The sequence below is a fragment of the Narcine bancroftii genome, chromosome 6 (genome assembly GCF_036971445.1).
Source record: "Narcine bancroftii isolate sNarBan1 chromosome 6, sNarBan1.hap1, whole genome shotgun sequence".
In the NCBI taxonomy this organism is placed as follows: Eukaryota; Metazoa; Chordata; class Chondrichthyes; order Torpediniformes; family Narcinidae; genus Narcine; species Narcine bancroftii.
The window spans coordinates 251,240,183-251,262,631 of NC_091474.1; the positions used below are offsets into that span (position 1 = coordinate 251,240,183).

At 40.5% G+C, this 22,449-nt stretch overlaps 1 protein-coding gene across 4 annotated transcripts in view; it reads left to right on the forward strand.

Moving 5' to 3' along the window:
- ppp2r5d (protein phosphatase 2, regulatory subunit B', delta) overlaps positions 1–22,449 on the forward strand; it is a 207,381-nt gene that overhangs the window by 87,324 nt on the left and 97,608 nt on the right. For all 4 annotated transcript variants that reach the window (XM_069887946.1, XM_069887945.1, XM_069887944.1 and 1 more), the window contains exons 3-4: positions 6,765–6,942; positions 21,572–21,771. In XM_069887946.1, the coding sequence (XP_069744047.1) occupies positions 6,765–6,942; positions 21,572–21,771 (378 nt within the window). The remainder of the gene's footprint in view (positions 1–6,764; positions 6,943–21,571; positions 21,772–22,449) is intronic.

The window sequence follows — 22,449 nt, forward strand, 5'->3', positions numbered from 1 at the left end:
TCAACTTGGAAAGTGGACAAGGGAATGGCAGATTGAATTTAACTAATTAATGTGTAGTTAAACCAGGGTGGGATTTGTACAGTAAATGATAGGGCCCTTGGGATGTTGCTGAACATAGACACCTTGGGGTATATAATTCGCTGAAAAACACTAGTGGCTATACTTTGTGAGTAGTTTGAACAGATTCAGTATGTCACTGAAGACTCTCAAACCTCTACAGATGAACTGAGGAGAGCATTCTGGCTGGTTGAATCACAGTCTGGTATGGAGGTCCCAATGCACAGGAGAAGAAAAAAAAACTCCAGAGGGTTGTTAACATTGCGGGCACAAATCTTTAGTCCATCAAGGACCTCTACAAGAGGTGGAGTCTGTAGAAAGCAGCCTCTACAGATAGACCCCAACTTACGATGTTCCGACTTCTGATATTTCAAAGTTACAGTGATCACCATCTGTTTTGAATGAAGTTAAGTTGGGGTCTACCAGTATCGTGCTTTGACGGACCCAATGCTGTTTTTAAAAACAGGTGATTTGGAACGCATGCGCAGATTGACACCGCTGCCCCTAGTTACCCAGCACCGCTTTGGGCTCCTGGACCAGCAGGAGCGGAGACATTAGCCTCCCAGCAGGGACAGGTCAGACTACTACCAGTACAGGAAGACCCCGGCTTCTGATAATTTCATTTTAGGATGCAAGTCCCGGAACAGAACCCCATCATAAGACTGGGTCTACCTCAATGACCCCCACCACCCAGACCATGCCTTCTTCACTCCGCTAACATCTGGAAGAAGTTACAGGAGCCTGAAGATGAGCACCCAGCAGTACAAGGACAGCTTCTTCCCCACTGCATCAGATTCCTGAATGAACAGTAAACCACAGACACGGCCTCACTATTCCTTGCACTAATTTGATTTAGAAGTAAAACATGAAAGTCTGCAGACACAGTGGTTGAAGTAAAAATACAATGCCGGAGAAATCAAACCGTGTACTTTATAAAGATAGAGAACCAATGTTTTTTTTTGTTTTTTTTAAATTTTTTATTTTTCACACCATAAATCACATTAGCCATGATATACACTATTTCTTTTTCACACATATACAGTGACTTTTTCTCCCCCCCCCCCCCTCCTCCCAAGCCACCCCCCCACCCCCCCCCCTCTCATCCATTTTAGGTATACAATCTAGGTTGCATTAAGCCAGTCAGACAATGTTGTCATTCAACAAAAATACACCAGAAATTCTACTGAGTCCATTCTTTTCTTTCCTTCTCCTTCCATCAACTTAGGTAATGTTTGTCCCCGGTAGGTTTTCGCTATTGTATTTAATGTAAGGCTCCTATACTTGTTCGAATATTTCAATATTATTTCTTAACCTATATGTTATTTTTTTCTAATGGAATACATTTATTCATTTAAATTTAGTAGTTTCTTCCTTTTAATTTGGTTATGTATTCCATTAATATTTAAAGTCATATAGTTCAGCGTAGCCCTTTTATATTTTGTTTATCTTCTCTTTCCGTTTTTCCATCATTACCTTTCCTCCTTTTCCATTTCTGTTTTCTTATTTTCAACTCTTTATAAGACAACATTCCTACAACATCCAACATTTTCCTTATTCTCCTATTTCTATCTTATTTATCCCCAATCTCCCCTTCCCCTCCTGAGTTGTCCTTTATCCCTTGTCGGACAACCACATCTCCCCTCTCCATTTGGATTTGCGAATCCACTCGCAGGCGTCAACTGATTTTGCAGTGACCGCTATTTCCCCCCACCCCGCCCCCCCCAGAAAAGATTTCACTTTTCATATGTCATAAAGGTCACTCTTTTAATTCCCTCCTTATTCTCTCTATTCCATTACCTTCCCTTATTAATTCTTGTCTATACTATCTATATTTTCCTCTAAGTACAGATACATTCACGTATGCACATTGTCTCTATTCACTCTTATACCTCTTTACCCGCATACATATCAATCGTGATCATTTTTACTCTCATTACCCGTCTTCATCCCTCAGTCTATTTTTGTCTTTACCCACATACATATCAATCGTGATCATTTTTACTCTCATTACCCGTCTTCCTCCCTCAGTCTATTTTTGTAATTGTTCTGCAAATTTTCGTGCTTCTTCTGGATCCGAGAATAGTCTGTTTTGTTGTCCTGGAATAAATATTTTCAATACCGCTGGATGCTTTAGTATAAATTTATACCCTTTCTTCCATAAAATCGCCTTTGCTGTATTGAACTCTTTTCTCTTCTTTAGGAGTTCAAAACTTATATCTGGATAAATGAAGATTTTTTGCCCTTTATACTCCAGTGGTTTGTTGCCCTCTCTTACTTTTTCCATTGTCTTCTCCAGTACCTTTTCTCTTGTAGTATATCTTAGGAATTTTACTACAATAGATCTTGGTTTTTGTTGTGGTTGTGGTTTAGAGGCCAATACTCTATGTGCCCTTTCTATTTCCATTTCTTGCTGTAGTTCTGGACATCCTAGGGTCTTAGGGATCCACTCTTTTATAAACTCCCTCATATTCTTGCCTTCTTCATCTTCCTTAAGGCCCACTATCTTTATGTTATTTCTTCTCAGAACCAATGTTTCAGGTATGGAAAAAATGTCTGCAGCCATCCAAACAAAAAAAATACATCAGAGCACTTTGCTTCTTCTGGACCAGAAACCCGACCAGTCACCCTCTACCTCCATCTGGCAGAACTTGTCCTCACTCTAAACAACTTCTCCTTTGACTCATCTCACTTCCTCAAAGGAGTAGCCATGGATACCCACGTGGGTCCCAGCTACACCTCCCTGTTTGTGGGCTTTGTGAAGCAATCCATGCTACAAACCTACACAGACAAGACCCCTCAACTCTTCCTCTGCTATATTGAAGACTGCATTGGGGGTTCCTAATGCATCTGCAATGCACTCATCAACATCATTCACTCTGCTACCAACTTCCACCCTGCTCTCAAGCTCACCTGCTTCATCTCCAACAACCCTTTCCCTTTTCTGGATCTCTCTTTCCACTGACATATTTTACAAATCTACCAACTTCCACAACTACTTTGACTACACTTCCTCACAACATGTCCCCTGTAAGGATTCTGTTCCCTTCTCACAATTTCTCCGTGCATCTGTTCCCAAGATGAGGTCTTCCAGTCCAGGTCTTCTGAAATGTCTGCCTTCCTCCACAAACATGGCTTCCCCTCCACCACCATCAACTCAGCCCTCACCCGCATCTCCCCCATTTCCCACTCCTCTGTCCTGCCCCCTGTGCCTAGATGTAACACACAGTGGGGAGAAAAGGTTGTGTCTCACTGCTCTAGGCCCAATTTTTACTGAAATTTTTTTTGAGAAAAGTTGTCATTGGCCTGTTTCCTTTGGAGTTATGAAACTGTGCACATAAGGAGTCAATTAGGTACAATTAAAACAGTGGTTTTCAAATGTTTTCTTTCCACTCGCATTCCACCTTAACTAATCCCTCACTAATCAAAGCAGACCACTGGCATAGGATTACTTAAAGTGGTATGTGAGTGCAAAGAAAACATTTGAAAACTGCTCTAACCTGTTGAACCTCCCCCTAAAGCTCAGGCCCATTAGACCTGCCAACATCCATAAAAATCTTCTCCAGCTTCACTACTACTTTCCACACTGGGCTGTTGAAGACTGGTTCATTGGAAGCAGGTATCAGAGTTGGGATTTATGAGGGTGCTCAGGTCTTGAGCTGGGGATGCGAATGGTTTTGAATTGCAGTCTGTGTGGCTGCAGAGGCAATACCACTGACTCTGAAGGGACTCTTTTCCTTCTTTCTCTTATTTTTAGTGGGCATTCCTAATGGTGACACTTGGTTTGCCTTTCAACAGGCAGAACTTGAAGTGTATCTTACATTTTCTGTACTATTATGGGAGAATAAAATAAATCTTAAATCGTGAATTATGTTCCCTTGTTCAAGGCTCTTGGTGAAAATATCCCAACATCTACCCTATCATACACCCTTAAGGTCTTTTGTTTTAAGAACACTGCTCATTCTTATAAACAGCAAAGACCAAGGATCTGAACTTTCCAGCCTATCTTAATAGAACAACTCTCTCTTCCTAAGAATTATCCTGGTGAATTTTTTTTGGACTGTTTCTAATTAACACAAAATAATTCCAGGAATAGGCCATTGGTCCCTTCAAACTGCTCCCATCATTGATCTATACTAGCCTCAACTCTTCTATGGCACTTTCCATGTTTTGCTATTTCTTGATTTATCACCTATTTATCCTCCTCCACAGTAACCTTTCTTGGGTGAGGAAGCTAAAATTGTTTGTGCACTCGTGTATGGCTTCATCCATGCCCTGAACAATCTTAGCCAAACTTCTGTTTCTAAGGTCCTCGTGTGTCATTTGCCCTCTTGTCTGCTGAACCTACCTGCTAACTGATTTATGTACCTGGATCCTGTACTTTGATTTACAGACTCTCCTTTTAGATCATCATTTGCCTTTTGATTCCCCTTGGTGAAGTATGTGACCTCCCTTTTGCCCATTGAACATCATTTTTCAAGTTTTTGCCCACTTCATCGACCTGTCTGTACCCTGTTCTAGAGTTGCAATATACTCATCACAACTTTTCCATCCATCTCATTTTGGAAACTGTATGATTCTGCACCCTCTGTCAGGTCATTAATGTAAGTAATAACTGAAGGCCAAGAACTAATGCCTAGGGTTGTCCCATCAGTTATAGCCTTCCCCTTGTTTTAAAAACATAGTGAGGGAAGGAATGAAGATTGAAAAACAGTGGAGGTCCTTCAGCTCACAATGTTGTTCCAACCTATGAAGACTGCACAGTCAATGCAACACTTCCTGCTCTCACAGCTCTCAACACTCCATTTTTTTCTCAAATCCATGTGCCTAATCTAAGAATCTTTTAAATCTCCCTATTGTACCTGCCCCCACCACCACCCCCAGCTATTTTTAAAGAAAAGAATCTACCTCTTGCTCCTCCCCAAAACTTTCCTCCACTCGCCTCAAGCTGATGTCCGCATGTATTGGCCATTGGCCAACCGGGCAAAAAAGATTTGGCTGCACCCTTTCTACTTCTCCCATAATCTTGTTCACCTCTCCCAAGTTCACTGTTGTTCCAAGAGAAAAAAAACCTTTCCTCATAAGATGTGTTCTCTATCTTTGTAAATCTCTGAACCATCCATATCCTTTCTATAATGAGGCACCCAGAACTGCACATAATGTTCTAAGTGTGATCTAATCAGTTTTATAGAGCTGCAACATTACCTCACAGCTCTTGAACTCAATCCCCTAAATTATTGAAGGAGCAGCACTCCTTATGCCTCTTTAACCTGAATCAGAATTGTCATGAGCATGTCACAAAATTCATTGTTTTGTGTCAGCATTACAGTGCAAATATTTCTATAAAATTACATATAAAAATAAAGAAATTGGTAAAAAATATATGAGGAAGTGAGGAGGTGTCTGTGGTTCATTGTCCATTCAGAAATCTAATGGCAGAGGAGAGGAAGCTGTCCCTGTGTCGCTGGTTGTTCATCTTCAGGCTCCTGTATCTCCTTACCGATGGTAGCAGTATGAAGAGGGCATGGCCTGGGTTGTGAGTGTCTTTGAGGATAGTGGCTGCTTTCTTAAAACACTGCCTCTTTTAGATGTCAGGATGGAGTGGAGACTGATGACCGTGATGGTGCTGGCCAAGTTCACAATTCTCTGTAGTTTTTCGTTTGTCTTCATTGCCATCTATAATTCTGCCATTGACCATGGAGTCGTTGGCAAATTTCTAGATTGTATTTAAATTGTGCCTAACCACACAGTCATGGGTATATCGTATGTAGAGCAGTGAAGTAAGCCTGCATCCTTGAGGTGCGCTTGTGTTGATCATCAGTGCAGAGGAGATGTGGTTTCCCATTCGTACTGACTGTAGTCTTCAGATGAGGAAGTCAAGGATTCCATTGCAGAATGGGATGCAGAAGCCAGGCTTTGGAGCTTGTTGACCAACACAGAGGATATGATGGTGTTGAAAACTGAGCTGTACATGCTGCTGTCATCCAGGTGATCCAGAGCTAAGTGGAGAACCAGTGAGATTGCATCTGTTGTGGTGCGGTTGTGATGGTAGGCAAGTCGAGTGGGTCCAGATCTTTACTTGGCCATGACCAACCTCTCAAAGCACTACATCACGGTAGATGTGAGGGCTACTGGTGATCGTCATTAAGGCAGCTCACCCTGCTCTTTTGCACCGGGATGATTTGATGCCCTTTTGAAGCAGGTGGAACCTCCATCTGCAGCAGTGAGAGATTGAAAATAACTGCTTTAAAGGCAAGCTGAAAAAATGGACAAAAAGAGGGTAGTCTTTGGGAAGCACTGTTGAAGTAATATGTAGACCAGTAGACTTGTGCACAATAATGATTAAGTGGCTAAAGTGATTTAATGGAGCTACAAGAAAGGCAAGGCCTTCAAGGATGCAAGTAGCTGAGGTGATAGGGTAGCAGAGAGGCACAACTAGTAAAGCAGCACCTTGTCTTCAGTGACCTGAACTCAGTTGTCTGTTTTGGATTTTGCACGTCCTCCTTGTGACCATGTGGGTTTTCTTCATGCTTTCCAGTTTCCACATCTCAAAGACATTAAATTTGTTCTATTTGTAGGCTATTGAGCATTGGCCCTAGTAAGGAAGAATCTGGGGTGGGTGGGGGGGGGTGGGGAAGATGCGGAAATTAAATTTTTCAGAAGTTTTTTGCACTGGGGCCTGATCAGAATATTTTTGCATTTTGATGCAGGACCAACAGCAGCCAGCCACAAACAAGCGACCCAGTAACAGCGCTCCTCCTCAAACTCAACTCAACAAAATCAAGTACTCTGGAGGACCACAGATTGTAAAGAAAGAGAGACGCCAAAGTTCATCACGCTTCAATCTAGCTAAGAACCGAGAACTTCAAAAACTGCCAGCACTTAAAGGTAAGGCATGCCTCTTTCAGATGTGTTTCAGTAATTGTTTTATCTTGTCCTTCCTGAATGACAACTGTTTGTTTGACTTTTTGTTACAACTTGTATCTGGATTCTCCAACCAAGAGGGTTGTGGTGGTCAGATCTTTGGGGGTATTTAACGAAGGAGGAGAGATCGTGGAATTCAAGGATCGAAGAGATCACAAGTAGGGAAAATGCTGTGTATTTGGGCTTTCAAAGGGCCTTGGACAAGGTGCCACACAAGGCGACTAAGCAAGATGACAGCCCATGGGAATACAGGAAGGATACTAGAGCATTGGCTGATAGCAGGAAACAGAGGATGCAGAGAGTAAGAATAAAAGGGTCCTATTTTGGTTGGCTACCGGTTACCAGTGGTGTTGTGCAGGGGTCAGAGGTTACCAAAAGGCTGCAGAGAGACTTGGACAGATTAGGAGGATGAGCAAAGAGGTGGCAGATGTAATACAATGGTGGAAAGTCATGCACTTTAGTAGAAGAGATAGGGCATAGTACAGATTTTTTAAAAGGTTGGCTTCCTGGGGATTATCATGGACAATTTCCAAGATGAACATAAAAATAATTTCAGATATGTTGTATCAGGTAGGAAGCTGGAGAAACATCAAATTAACTTTTATTGAATTTTGCATGTTTAACCGCACAATGATGCTGACACGTTGTGTTGTTCAACAGACCTGAAAATGTTCTGCCGCTGATTTTCATTTCTATTCTGCTTCTGATACCTATCGTGTCGGTGTTTGGCCAGGATTGATGGATTCCAGCAGCCCTGATACCCCTTTTCCATGGTCGCAATGTCTTGGTGAAACGTTTTGCCATGTTCGTCACTGACTGCATAAAGATCAGCAGGGAAGTCCGAGTGCAGAAAATAAATTTTCGGTGATATACTGCACTTCATGGTTTTGTATGCTTTAAGTCGGCTTTAAAATATGACAGGAAATCACAAAAATAGGTTGTATCTTTTTTAAAAAAAGGTTCATGATAGGAAAATTTTAAGGCGATTTTCGTGATCAGCCGCCCCAAATCCTAAAATGCACCCAAAAGTGTCCAGGAAGCAAACTCTTCATTGCCCAGTACTATTATTTAGATAGGGAGAAAATTCAAAATTCTGAGGTGCAAAGGGACTTGGGAATCCTCGTGCAGGATACCCTGAAGATTGACCTCCAGGTTGAGTTGGCAGTGAGGAAGGCGAATGTAATGCTGGCGATCTTTTCTAGAGGAATAGCATTCAAGACCAAGGATGTAATGATGAGACTCTCTAGGGTGCTAGTGAGACCTCACTTGGAGTACGGTGTACAGTTTTAGGTGCCTTATTTGAGAAAAGACATGCTGGCCTTGGCAAGAGATCAGAGATTTGCGAGAATGATACCAGGAATGAAAGGGTTAGCATATGACGAATGATTTTCAGCTCTCGGACTGTACTTGTGGGAGTACAGAAGGATGAGTGGGGACCTCATAGAGGCATTTCAAATGCTGAAAAGCCTGTGGCAAGGATGCTTCCCATGGTAGGAGATTCTAGGTCAAGAGGGCACAACCTCAGAATAAAAAGGTGTCAATTTAAAACAGAAATAAGAAAATATTCTGTGGAACTCGTGGCCACAGGCGGCCATGGAAGTGAGGTCGTTGGGTGTATTTAAGGCAGAGATTGACAGGTGTTTGATTAGTCAGGGCATCAAAGATATAGGAGAGAAAGGTGGGGAGTGGGCTGAGTGGGAGGATGGATCAGCTCCTGATTAGAATGTCAGAGCAGATTCTATGGGTCAATGGGCCTAACTACCTCTGCTCTGAGATCTTGTGACCTTGTGAGAAGTGGAGATGATGCCAATCATCCATAATGAGGAATGGCAGGGCAAGCTTATGGGCTGAGATGCCTACTCCAATTACAATGGAATACTACAATGGAGCTATCTACTTTTACTGCTGTGGTTTTTCTCCCAATAACATTATCTGGCCCAATGATCCAGTGTGGAATCATTTATAGTCTCATCATTACATCCTTGGTCTTGAATGCTATTCCTCAAGAAAAGATCGCCAGCATTGCATTCGCCTTCCTCACTGCCAACTCAACCTGGAGGTCAATCTTTAGGGTATCCTGCACGAGGATTCCCAAGTCCTTTTGCACCTCAGAATTTTGAATTTTCCCCCTATCTAAATAATAGCTTTGGGCAATGAAGAGTTTGCTTCCTGGACACTTTTGGGTGTATTTTAGGATTTGGGGCAGCTGATCACGAAAATCGCCTTAAAGATTTCCTATCATGAACCTTTTTTTAAAAAAGATACAACTATTTTTGTGATTTCCTGTCATATTTTAAAGGCGACTTAAAGCATACAAAACCATGAAGTGCAGTATATCACTGAAAATTTATTACCGTTTTCTGAACAAGTGTGTTCTTAACCTAATTTGGAAGATTAGTGTCCTGTTCTCAGTATCTTTAACAAAGAATGTGACTTTGCCCACATAAAGGCTGGATTATTAAATTATCAAAGTCTAATGTTCTCAAGAGCAGCACGTTCAAATGCAGCCGAGTTGCAATTGCTTTCTGGTCTTTCCTATCTTTCCTTTTTGAAGAAATGGATTAGCTCGTTGCATTGAGAATTCTCTTGCACCGCCAATTTCGGAACCATGTTAAAATAGAACCTTAATGAAGGGCTCAGGCCCGAAACATGGTTACTGTTTGCTTTTTATAAATGCTGTGCAACCTGCTGTGTTTCTCCAGAATATTTTTGTATTGCATAAAAAAAATGCTTAAAGGACAGATTCCAGCTTTGTTGGGCATCATGTATGAGAGTAGCAGTCTGTGACATGGCTGATGAGATGCTAAACCTAAAATACTCCGTCATCGTGAACAGGACAGTGGCAGTTTGCGGTATTACTGATTCCACATGGCATAGGCTTTATGCACACATCAGTTCACTACATTTAATCGTTACCCCTCGCCCCACTCCACCAACACAAAAACCTTTCTGAACACCAAAGATAATGATGTAGGGCACAGTGAGTATACACCTGATGTTGGTCAGCTGAAAAAGGTGAATGAAGATTGAGGGACAATTTTTGGCTTGCCTGGTGTCGGTGATATCTGTGCTCCCAGGTGTCTGAAATCTGGATGACTGAGAGCCAGCACTTGAACAGCATCTCTGCTATATTCTCCAAAGCCACTGTAAGGATAAGTGAACTAATGTCAGTGCCTTCTCTGAGTCTTAAAATCTACAGCATTAAAGCTTGGATAACATAAGGGTGACATTGTTGGCGTAGTGGTTCGTGCAACGTCTTTACCTGGGTCCAAATCCCACACTGTCTGTGAGGCGTTTGTATGTTCTCCCCGTGTCTGCCTGGGTTTTCTTCAAGGGCTCCTGTTTCCTCCCACCCTTCAAAAATGTACCGGGGTGTAGGTTAATAGGACGTAATTGGGTGGCACTGATTTGTAGGGCTGAATTGGCCTGTTACAGTGCTATCTGTCTAAATTTAAAAAATAAATTAATTATAGCCATGCAAACCAAGTGGCCTGCTCTGACACCAAATTTCTGAAGACGATATTGTTATAAGTTCAAGCACTGGAAAAGATTTTCAAGAAGATTGACAAAACAATGTGATGATTTTCTTTAAAAAAAACTGGAGGTAGAGGGGTCGTTTGTATCCCCAATGTCTCCTGGAAATTTCTTGCCCATTACAACTGAAGTGGAGAGAGATTATTTGGAATGGTACTGAAAAAATGTAATAAGGACAACTTGCACAGAATAAGTTGCAGAAAGGCTGCACTTCACAACTTTCCCACCCACTCCTCTTGTTCACCACTTGTTCCCACCCGTGAACATGTCTGATTTTTGGATTGGCCACAGCAGTGACCCGCAGAACCAGCGTGTAAACAATTAATTCTTAGTCTTGAAGGAAGAGGAAGGCAATGATAAGATCTGAGACATTACTCCTCTTAATGAAGATCAATATACCTTTTGAGTTTTTACTTGTTTATTTGCATATTAGCTTTGAGTGACTTCTTCTTCATGGACATCCTGGTCCTTTATTTCCTGATCCCTTGCCATTTCAAATCAAATACTCAGCATCTGTTTTTAATAAGAAAATAGTGTCACTGTTTCCAAATTGTACTTAGTCTGTGAAATAGCTCACTCTTTTCACCCTGACCACAACTGCCATTTCCACATAGTCAACGGCAAACTTGGAAATATCACTTTTCAATCTTTAGATAATGATACATTGTGAACAGTGCAGCAACCCATGAGTCACATATTATCAACCTGGACAGTCCTGCTTGTTCTTGTGTTTTGTCTTTAATCTACTATAGACCCACAGAACACCACAACACAAAAACATCCTCTTCAGCCCATCTTCTCTGTACACAATAATCATTCTATTTTTAATATTTTTTTATTTTTCATAAAAATAAAATTAACAATGAGAAAATTTCAACAAAAATACACACACACACACATATATATCCGGAACCCTTGGGGGACAGTGTGTTCTGAATTTCAGATTTTTCAGGATTTCAGAAAGCCAGATTTAAACCCACCTGAATTGTGTTGCCATATCCACCCCCACCCCTTTCCAATCACGTAACCGTCTCTTTCTACTTCCTTCCCTCCCCCCCCCCCCCCGCCACCTGCCCAACTCGCACTGCCGGTCTCCTAGCCTGCCCGATTCGCGCTTCCAGTCCCCCCCCCCCTCCAACCGCCCGCCCAACTCGCGCTGCCAGTCTCTCCCCTGCCCACCCGACTCGCGCTGCTGGTGTCTACCCCCCGCCTGCCCAACTTGCGCTGCTGGTGTCTCCCCCCTGCTGGTGTCTCCCCCCTGCCAGCCCAACTCGCGCTGCTGGTGTCTAACCCCCGCCTGCCCAACTTGCGCTGCTGGTGTCTCCCCCCTGCCCGCCCGACTTGCGCTGCTGGTGTCTCCCCCCTGCCCACCCGACTCGCACTGCTGGTGTCTCCCCCCTGCCCGCCCGACTAACACTGCCGGTGTCTCCTCCTCGCCCCCCCCCCTCCACTCACGCTGCCGTCTCTCTCCCCACTTGCTGGATCTTGGAGCTTTCCAGATTTTAGATGTCCGAATAAAGAATAGAGTACCTGTATAAAGCAAAAAGACATCCATACAAAAAAAACCTTAACTCTACCCCCTTTATTCCCCCCCTCCCCTCTTTATTCATATTCTTTCATGCACCACCAGAGCTCATAGTTTAAACTAACCTCAGAATTTAGGGAGCGATCATTTTTGATTTTAGCAGCATTATTGAAGTTGAGTACTGACATATTTCAAATATGGATGCCATATTTTCAAAAACATGCTTCTTCCTTAAATCATACGTTATTTTTTCCATTGGTATACAACTATCCATCTCTGCTGTCCACCTCATCAAGGTTACCGGAGAGTCCGACTTCCATGTGATTGTAATACACTTTTTGGCAATTGCCAAAGCAATTTTAACAAACAAAATTTGAAACTGTGTGAAATCTTTGTATCTATAAAATTACCTGATAAATAAAATTCTGGATCCCCTGGGAAGGTCACCCTTGTAATTCTTGTTAGTACTTCAGAAATTTCTTGCCAAAGGGTCTAACCTTCATACGTGACCAGGATGCGTTTAAAAATTTTTTTAAAAATATATAAATAAAAACAAACAAACAAATAAATAAATAGATAGATAGATTGGAGAAAAAAAATTTACATCTATTTCTGACATTTCTGGCTTAGATTTGTGCAACCTCTGTGGAGAAAAATATAGTTAGTGTAAAAAATGATATTGAGCCAACCCATATCTCGCATTAATAGTTGAAGTTACACTCTCCAAGCACCACTTAGACCAGGATTGTTATGATATTGCAACACAAGTCAGACTCCCACATTTCCCTTTATCTCTGCAGACCAGGTTTAACACTTTCTAACTGCAGAGCAAAATAAATTCTAGTAATGAATTTGGGCATATTCCCCCATCCAGAGTGTCTGTTCCATTTCACTAACTCCCGGAGGAGTCAATGCTTGTCCCCATCTTTTCCTCAAGAAAGCTCTCACTTGGAGAAAACATAGAATTAGGTACCTGTCTCATTTGTTCAAATGACATCAAAACATCATCTTTGCAACAATCTGCTATACAACGTGCACCCTTTTGTAACCCTATGTTTAGAATTCTGTTACCCATATTCATAGGTACCAATACATTATTGCATATCAGAGCTCTTAGTGAAATACCCACCTTTCTCCCCATGCATTCATTAATTTCCTGCCATATTTTTACCATATGTACCAAAATAGGATTGTTTATTTTTTAAATGATTTAAGGTTTCACGTAGATAAAGTCTTTAGCTATTTCTCCATTCATTGAATATAGCTCCATATGAACCCAGTGTGGTTAATTCCCTTCAAAAAAATATGCCAAAAATCTTACCTGTGCAGCCAGGTGGTATTTTTTAAAATCTAGAAGTCTCAGCCACCCCTAATTTATAATCCCAGGTAAGTTTTTCCAACACAATTCTGGGTACTTTGTTATTCCATAGGAATTGTCTTACTTCATTGTTTAACAATTTGGGTAAAGCTAAAGGCAATGATTGGAACAAGAATTGAAGACGGCATCACTTCCATCTTTACACAACTCGCTCTTCCCCTTAATGTTAATGGCAAATCCTTCCACCTTCGTAAATCCTGTTCTATTTTACTAAGCAGAGGAACATCATTAAGCTTATACAGATTTTGTAAATTGTTGTCTGTATTACTACTCCCAAATATTTAATTCCATCTTTTTTCCATTTAAACCTACTATCTCTTTTATATCTGTTGTAATTATGATTTGTTTAGGGCATTATTTCACTTTTATCATATTAATTTTGTAACCAGACACTCTACCATATTTTCTAAGAATCTCCTGTAACTTTTCCATAGATCCTTCTGGATCTTACAAATACATCATCCACAAATAGTCTAATTTTACGCTCATCCTGTCCAATCACGAAGCCCTTAATCTTAGCGTCTCTTCTAATAATCTCAGCTAGAGGTACAGTTGCCATTATGAACAGTGCAGGAGACAGAGGACATCCTTGCCTACTCGATCTACTCAAAGGGAATACCTCCGACATTTGACTAATGGTGATTATCTTTGTCTGTGGACTGTGATAAAGCGCCTTCATCCAATTAATGAAACCCCTTCCTATACCAAATTTCTCCAATGTTATAAACAAAAAAGACTATTCTCATCGGTCAAATGCTTTTCTGCATCCAGAGAAACTTGTATTTGATTACGCTTCGATTTTGCCATAAGTATTGTATTAAACAATCTGACTAAATTATTTGCTGAATATCTACCCTTTACAAATCCTACCTGATCTGGATGTATTAATTTTGGTAGATATTGCCCTAGTCTGTTAGCTAGTGCCTTGCTACAATTTTATAGTCAGTATTGAGAAGAGAAATTGGTCTGTATGACATAGTTTTTAATGGGTCTCAATTCTTTTTAGGTAATACTGTAATTATCACCATTGAAAAAGATTCACAATAAATAATTAAACAATTTCATGATCTCTTACTTTTTTTTTAAAAAGTTGCAAAGCCCCTCTGACATTAATGTAAAAAAGAAACCCCGGAAGCCCACAGAAAAACTGTAAATACAGAGTAAATGCAGATGCAAAAAATCTATTTAAGATCTCCCCATTATCTTTTGGCTCTATACATAGCTGATCACTGTGATCTTTGAGGACCAATTTTTTTGTCCCTTGCTTTCCTTTTGCTCTTAATATATCTAGAAGCCCAAGAGATTTTTCTTCACTTTATCTGCCAAAACAACCTCATATTGAGGCCCCAATTTTCAGGATTTTTCTTGCATTTTTTTTATACTCAAATACCAGATTTACTTCTCATTGCCCCATTCCTGCTATATACCTCTCTTTTTATCCAGATTCTAAAAATCCCTTGATTACCAAAGATGCATATGCTTGTTAACTTTGCCTTTAATTCTGACGGGAATATGCAAAATCTTGAGTTTCACCTCCCATGTATCAAGCACACCCTTGCAAGAAAACAACTGTCCCATCCATATTTACTAGGTCCTTTCTCATTCTCTCAAAATTGGGCTCTCTCCAATTTAGAATCTCAGCCCAAGGACCAGACCTATCCACGATCATCTCAAAACTAATGGCATTGTGATTATTGGAAATCGAGCACAGAAAGAGGCCACAATGTGTCCTCCTGTTCAAGTCCTGTTTGCCTGCATTCAGCCCATCGTCCTGCAAACCACTCCCATTATCCATATGTTTCTTGAAGCAATAAAAGTATCTGCATGACTACTTTATCTGCTCGTTCTATCTGTACTCCCACTTTTTTTAAATTCCCACCCTCTCACTTTATAGTTATGCCCACTTGTTTTAGATCTCCTACTCTAGGAAGCAGACTGTCACTATTCATCTTATCGGTACCCCTCATGATTTTCCAAACCTCAATAAGATCCCTCTCAACTTTTTCCTCTCTAAGGAAAACAGGCCAAGTTTTTCTCGTCTCACGATAACCCAACTTCCCTAATTAGACACAGTCTCACCACAATTTTGAGGAACTTCAACATGACATCTCAGATATTGTATTGAATGCCTGAATTGACAAAGGTAAGCTTTCCAAATATTCTCTTCAGTATCCAATGCTGCCATCTGGAAGGAACTATGTTCAAAGTTTAAGTTTATTGTCAGAGTACATGTTAAAGATCAGATACAACCCTGAATTTTTTTTTTCTGCAGGCCAGGCAGAATTTCTACTTGTCGGTAACTAAACTATACTTAAGAAAAAAAGAGCTAGGTATACAAAAAGAAACATAAACTAAAAAAATATAAACAAACTTTGCAATCGAGAAACAAAATCATAACAAATAATGTGTGAAGAGTCCATAAATGAGTTTAAATGACTGTTGTTTAGGAGACTGACAGTTGAGGGGTAGCAACAATTCCTGAACTTGGTGGTACAAGTCTCATGGCACCTGTACCTCCTCCTTGATGGTAACAGCAAGAGCAAAACATGTGCTGGGTGGTGTGGATCCTTTTTTTTTAAATTTTTTATTTTTCACATTATAAACCACATTGATCAAGATACATACATTTTTCTTTTCAAATATATACAGTGTCGTTTTCTCCGCCCTCTTCCCATCCCACCCTCCCTACCTCCCCACCCATTCATTTAAAGTTCAGAATCTAAGATACATTAAACCCGTCAAACAATGTTGTCACTCAATAAAAACAAACAAGAAATTCCACTGAGTCAATTCTTTCATTCTCTTCTCCTTCTGTCATTTTAGGTGGTAGATGTCCCTGGTAGGTTTTCTCCATTGTGTTTCATGTATGGCTCCCATATTTGTTCAAATATTGTAATATTATTTCTTAAATTATATGTTATTTTTTCTAGTGGAATACATTTATTCATTTCTATATACCATTGTTGTATTCTCAAGTTATCTTCTAATTTCCAGGCTGACATAATACATTTTTTTTGCTACAGCTAGGGCTATCATAACAAATCTTTTTTGTGCACCATCCAAATCAAGTCCAAATTCTTTGTTTCTTATATTATCTGGGTTTTTTTGGTATATTGCTTTTTGTGATTTTATTTAATATCTGGTTTAGAGCTTCCCAAAATTTTTTCACTTTCTCACATTTCCAGATTGCATGAATTGTTGTTCCCATTTCCTTTTTACAGCGAAAACATCTGTCTGATACTGTTGGGTCCCATTTATTTAACTTTTGAGGTATAATGTATAGCCTGTGTATCCAGTTATATTGTATCATACGTAACCTCGTGTTTATTGACCACCGCCAGTGGGCTGATATCGCCTCAAACCGTGCATCTTGGCGCCTCACAGTTTGGCGGGCAGCAACCTCCTTTGAAGAAGACCGCAGAGCCCACCTCACTGACAAAAGGCAAAGGAGGAAAAACCCAACCCCAACCAACCAATTTTCCCCTGCAGCCGCTGCAACCGTGTCTGCCTGTCCCGCATCAGACTTGTCAGCCACAAACGAGCCTGCAGCTGACGTGGACTTTTACCCCCTCCATAAATCTTCGTCCGCGAAGCCAAGCCAAAGAAGAAGAACCTCGTGTTTATTGTATTTCTCATAGTTCCAGAGCATAACTTCTCCCATGCTTCCTTCTTGATCTTTATGTTTAAATCTTGTTCCCATTTTTGTTTAGTTTTACCATTTGTTTCCTCATTCTCCATTTCTTGCAGTTTAATATAGATATTTGTTATAAATTTTTTGATTATCATTGTGTCTGTAATCACATATTCAAAATTACTTCCCTCTGGTAACCTCAGACTGCTTCCCAATTTGTCCTTCAAGTAGGATTTCAGTTGGTAGTATGCCAACACTGTATCGTGAGTTATATTATATTTATCCTTCATTTGTTCAAAGGATAGTAATTTATTTCCTGAAAAGCAATTTTCTATTCTTTTGATCCCTTTTTTCTCCCATTCTCTAAAGGGAAGGTTATCTATTGTAAAAGGGATTAGCTGATTTTGCATCATGTGGATCCTTGATGACAGTGGGAGAGAGGCTGTGTCCATTATCTTTAGCAGGGCTTTCCACTTGGAGGTATTGATGCCTACAGGCCGTGATGTTGCACTTTCCACTGCACATCGATAGATATTTGTCAAGGATTCTGATGACATACTGAACCTCAGCAAACTCATGAAGAAGTTGATGTGCTTTTGAAATGATGACATTAGCATATTGGGTCCAATGAATTTAAATTTGCTCATCCTCTTCACTTCTGATCCCTCAATGGTCACTGGATTGTACACATCTGGTTTTCCCTTCCTAAATCCACAATTACCTTCTTGGTCTTGGTGACATTGAGTGCAAGGTTGTTGTTGGTACTCCATTGCCAGACTACCTGCCTTCACCATATTCAGAGAGTGCATTTTAGATTGCAGCCATCCTCTCGGAGAAAGTAATTTTTCTTTGATCCCCGCTAGCCCTCTTATTTCCATCAACCCATAAACAAGAAATTGGAGCAGGCCATCTGACCTATGAAGACTTCTCTGCTATTCAATAAGATCATGGCTGATTCTGCTGTGGACTCGAGCTCTGCTAACTTGTCTATTCCCTACAACCCCTAATTTGTCTTACATGCAAAAATCTATCTTCTGTCTTTTTTTTAATATATTTTTGATTTTCAAAGACTCGAACAAATCTCTTACAACAATAGAATATAACATACAGAAGTTAGTTTTTACCCAATCCCTCTCACCTCCCTCACATACCCTAATACAACAAAGAAAAGATTAAATAAATTAAACAAATACAAAGAACCAAATATCGGTAAAGTCACAAACCATTAAGGGAACTTAAGAAAAACCCAAAGAACCCTAAAATAAAGAACAAAATACAAGAGGACGTCATCTGTGCCACAACCCACTTCATTTTTGTTTTGAAAATTTTATTTAACACTTGTATCAATACCAGACAATTATTCAATTATATAATGTTATCCAATACAAGATGATACAAAAATGTTATATTTTTTCCCCCATTTCATTGATTTCAGTCATTTCACTACTGGCACAGATGTGGAATTTCCTTTATTCAGAAGGGGTAGAATTATATCTGTGTACTCATGAAGAAGTATGTGGCACATTTCCTCTTTAAATTGTACGTGATTTTCTCCAGGGGAATACAACTCTTCATTTCTGTATTCCACCATGTAGTATTTAGTTGGGAGTCGGACTTCCTTGTGACCGCTATACATTTCCTAGCTACTGCCAAGGTGACTGTCACAAACTTGGACAGTTTAAACTCATGTCCATGATGTTCCCCAGAACGTACAATTCCGGATCCTAAGGAAAATCCACCTTTGGAATTTTTTTCAGCATGTCTCCCAGGTCCTCCTAGAAGGATCTCACCTTTGTACACAGCCAGGTTGAATGGATAAAGGTTCCAATCTGCACACCACACTGAAAGCACATTTCTGATTTAGATTTATGTAATTTTTGGAGTGTGAGATACAGTTGATGTACGAAATTGTATTGGACCAATCTGTACCTGGCATTGGTTTGACTAGCACTGCTCGTGGATTGTTTTACCCAAGTCCGTCTCCCAGCTTTCCCTTGACTTGTGTAAGCCCGGCTTCGGGCCCTCACTTTGGAATAGGAGATGCATCACTGAGATGAACTTGCGCGTATTCCGCTTTCAAATTAGAATCTCCATGTCACTATACATGGGCAGGGCCATAGACCATCTCAAATTATTCCTTAAGAAAGATCTTAGCTGAAAATAGCAGAAGAAAGTTTTATTAGACAAATCATTTATTCCTTAGCTGTTTGAATGACATAAACTGTCCTTGCTCATAACAATCCTTGAAACACCTGATCCTGTCCCAGTACCAGGTGTCCAGGATCTTCTTATCCAGAGTCACGGGTATTAATTTGTTCTGGGTGAGCGGCAATATCCCCACCTTTATTCAGATACAATGATTTTTTTGCCACGTCTAAATGACATGTTTTTAATATGGGGTTTTCTTTGATATAAATTTAGTGGCCCATTTGTATATAAACTCTCCTGCTATCTTTTCTGTCTATCTGTGTCTTAAGTGCATTCAATGCTGCCTCTCTACTGCTTCCTTGGGCAAAAAATTTCCACAGAATTTTGATTCTCTGTGAGAAGCTATTGCTCCTCATCTCTGTCTTAAATCTACTCCCCCAAATTTTGAGGCTAGGTTCCCTTGTTTTCATCTCACCTTCCACTGGAAGGCTTTCATCTCATTTATTTCTTCATAATTTTATGTTCCTGCTAGGCTCTCTTGAGGATAATCCTGGGCTACTCAATCTCTCCTCGTAATTCTTTCACTTCCAGAATTAACCCGTGAACCTCTGCCTCCAAAGTCAGCATATCCTTTCTCAAGTTAGGAGACAAGAACTGCATGTGGTGCTCCAGGTGCAGCCTCACCAGCACCCAGTGCAATTGCAGCTGAAGACATCATTCAGCTTTCTGATGAACCCTAACTGATAAAATCAGAAATTCCAGTGAACACTGAGAAGGCAGCATCTGTAAAGATAGAAATCGTTCACATCCCGCCCATTGTCAAAGTGACATCTGTAGAATCTTGGAAGATGACGACCAGAATGTGCACTACCACCACAGCTGTTAGGTCCTTGAGATAACAGTTGTCTGTGCATTATCTCCTCGAGATTTTAACAACACTAACAATTTACCCTGGACAGTTGGTTCTCCAGTAATTTTTGGATGTTTTGTCCACCTTTGAGATTGGTATTTGTTTTAATTCCCCTACCATTTCCGTGTCCCATTCATTTTTACAAGTATTATCTTCTCTGGGATGGTCAGAATGGCTTTGTGAGAGGCAGGTCATGCCTCATGAGCTGAATGGAGTTTTATTTTGAGGAGGTGACAAGAAATTGATGAAAATACGGTGGTAAAGGTGGTGTATATGTTTGACAAGGTCTCCCATGGTAGGCTCATTCAGAAAGTCACGGGGCATGGAATCCACAGAGCCATGGCTGCTGGGATTCTGAATGGGCTTGCCAACAGAAAGCAGAGGATAATAATAGATGGAACATATTCTGCCTGGTGTTCAGAGACCAGTGGTGTTCGTCAGGGATCATTTCTGGGACCCCTGCTCTTTGATTTTTTTTAAATGACTTGGATGAAGAAGTAGAGGGATGGGTCAGTTAGTTTGCAGATGACATGAAGGTTGGAGGTGTTGTTGATAGTGTAGAAGGTTGTCGTAGGTAGCAATAGGATGCTGAGCTGAGCGGAGAACTGCAGATGGAATTCATTCAGATAAGTGAAGTGATGCATGTTGGAAGGTCATACATGAAGACAAAGAATGTGGTTAATGGCTGGATTTTTAAGTGTAGAAGAATGGATGGATCCTGGAGTCCACATCCATAGGCCCATCAAGGCTGCTGTGCAAGTTGATGGGGTTGTTAAGAAGGCATATGGTCTGTGGCATTCATTTGTCAGGTGTTGAGTTCAAAAGGCACGAGGTAATGTCGCAACTCCATAAAACTGAGGTTAAACCACACTTTGAGTATTGGGTTCAGTTCTGATCGCCTCATTACAGGAAGGATATGGATGTTTGAGAGGCATTGTTGAGGAGATTTACCAGGATTGTGCCTAGATCACAGAACATTTCTAAATCCTGAAAATCTCTCTCCATCAGCAATATAGGAGTATCTTCCCCAGAAGGACAGTTCAAGATCAGTCAGTATGGACAGTAAAAGCTGGCTTTGACAATGGTGTCATTATCCAAAAATAAATGAGTAAATTGTGTGTTTTAATGTGATGTCATGTAATCCTGCTCCATGGTTGATCATCTGCAATTCTTCCTGCATCTACCTTTGGTGTCAATAGACCTGAAACATTAATATTTAGTGTAAACATTTGTTACATACACCAGCCACGGGTGGATGAATGTTGGACTAGTTGCTCTGTTTTATTTTCTATTTTTATTACATGCATGTAAATATTTTAGCTATCTATTGACTATATAATTATACATCTTGTTTTGTGAAGCTGAACAAGTATTGTTATTCTTTTCTCTTGGATGCTAAATGAAGACGTCATTAACTATTGCAACTTTAATTTCAACACTTTTAAAAATGTGTTCTATCATTTCCAGATGCACAAACTCACGAGAGAGAAGCGTTGTTTGTTCAGAAGTTACGACAATGCTGTGTTCTCTTTGATTTTGTCTCTGACCCACTCAGTGACCTCAAATACAAAGAGGTAAAACGGGCAGGTTTGAACGAGATGGTGGAGTATATCACACACAACCGGGATGTCATCACAGAAGCCATTTACCCAGAGGCTGTTATTATGGTATGTCTGCACATATTGATGTTGTTTATACACAGTGGATAAACCAGATTAATACTTTCTGGCTGTTCTAACGAATCTTCGGGTATTTGTCTCAGCTCAGTTGTAACACTCTTGGCTGCTGAAGAGAAGTGACTACAATTTCAACTGGTAAGTTGGTGTGGTGCAGAAGAGGTACTGCCCTTTCTGAGGACCTGAGAATCCTGGACATTCTCCAAACCAGAACGAGGCCATTCAGCCCATTTAAGTCTCAAAATGAGCTACAAGGATGCATCTGTTTCCCATGTGAAGTTTCTCTCTGTACCATCCTGTAGGTCTAGTTCTGACACTTGCCATTATACCCCAGTTTACATAAGAACACAAGAGCAGGAGTCGGCCATCCGACCCATCGAGGCTGCTTCGCCTTTCAATGAGATCATGGCTGATCTGATGATAGGCTCATTTCCACCTACCTGCCTTTTTCCATATCCGTTAATTCCCCTGCTATGTAAAAAATCTATCCAAATGTCTTAAATATATTTACTGAGGTAGCTCCCGCTGTTTCAATGGGCAGCAATTTGCATAGATTCACAACTCACTGGGAAAAGCAGTTCCTCCTCATCTCTGTCCTAAATCTACTATCCTGCGTCATTTATTTCTACTCTATTGTGATCATTTCATAAAAGTATGCAAAATTTATCT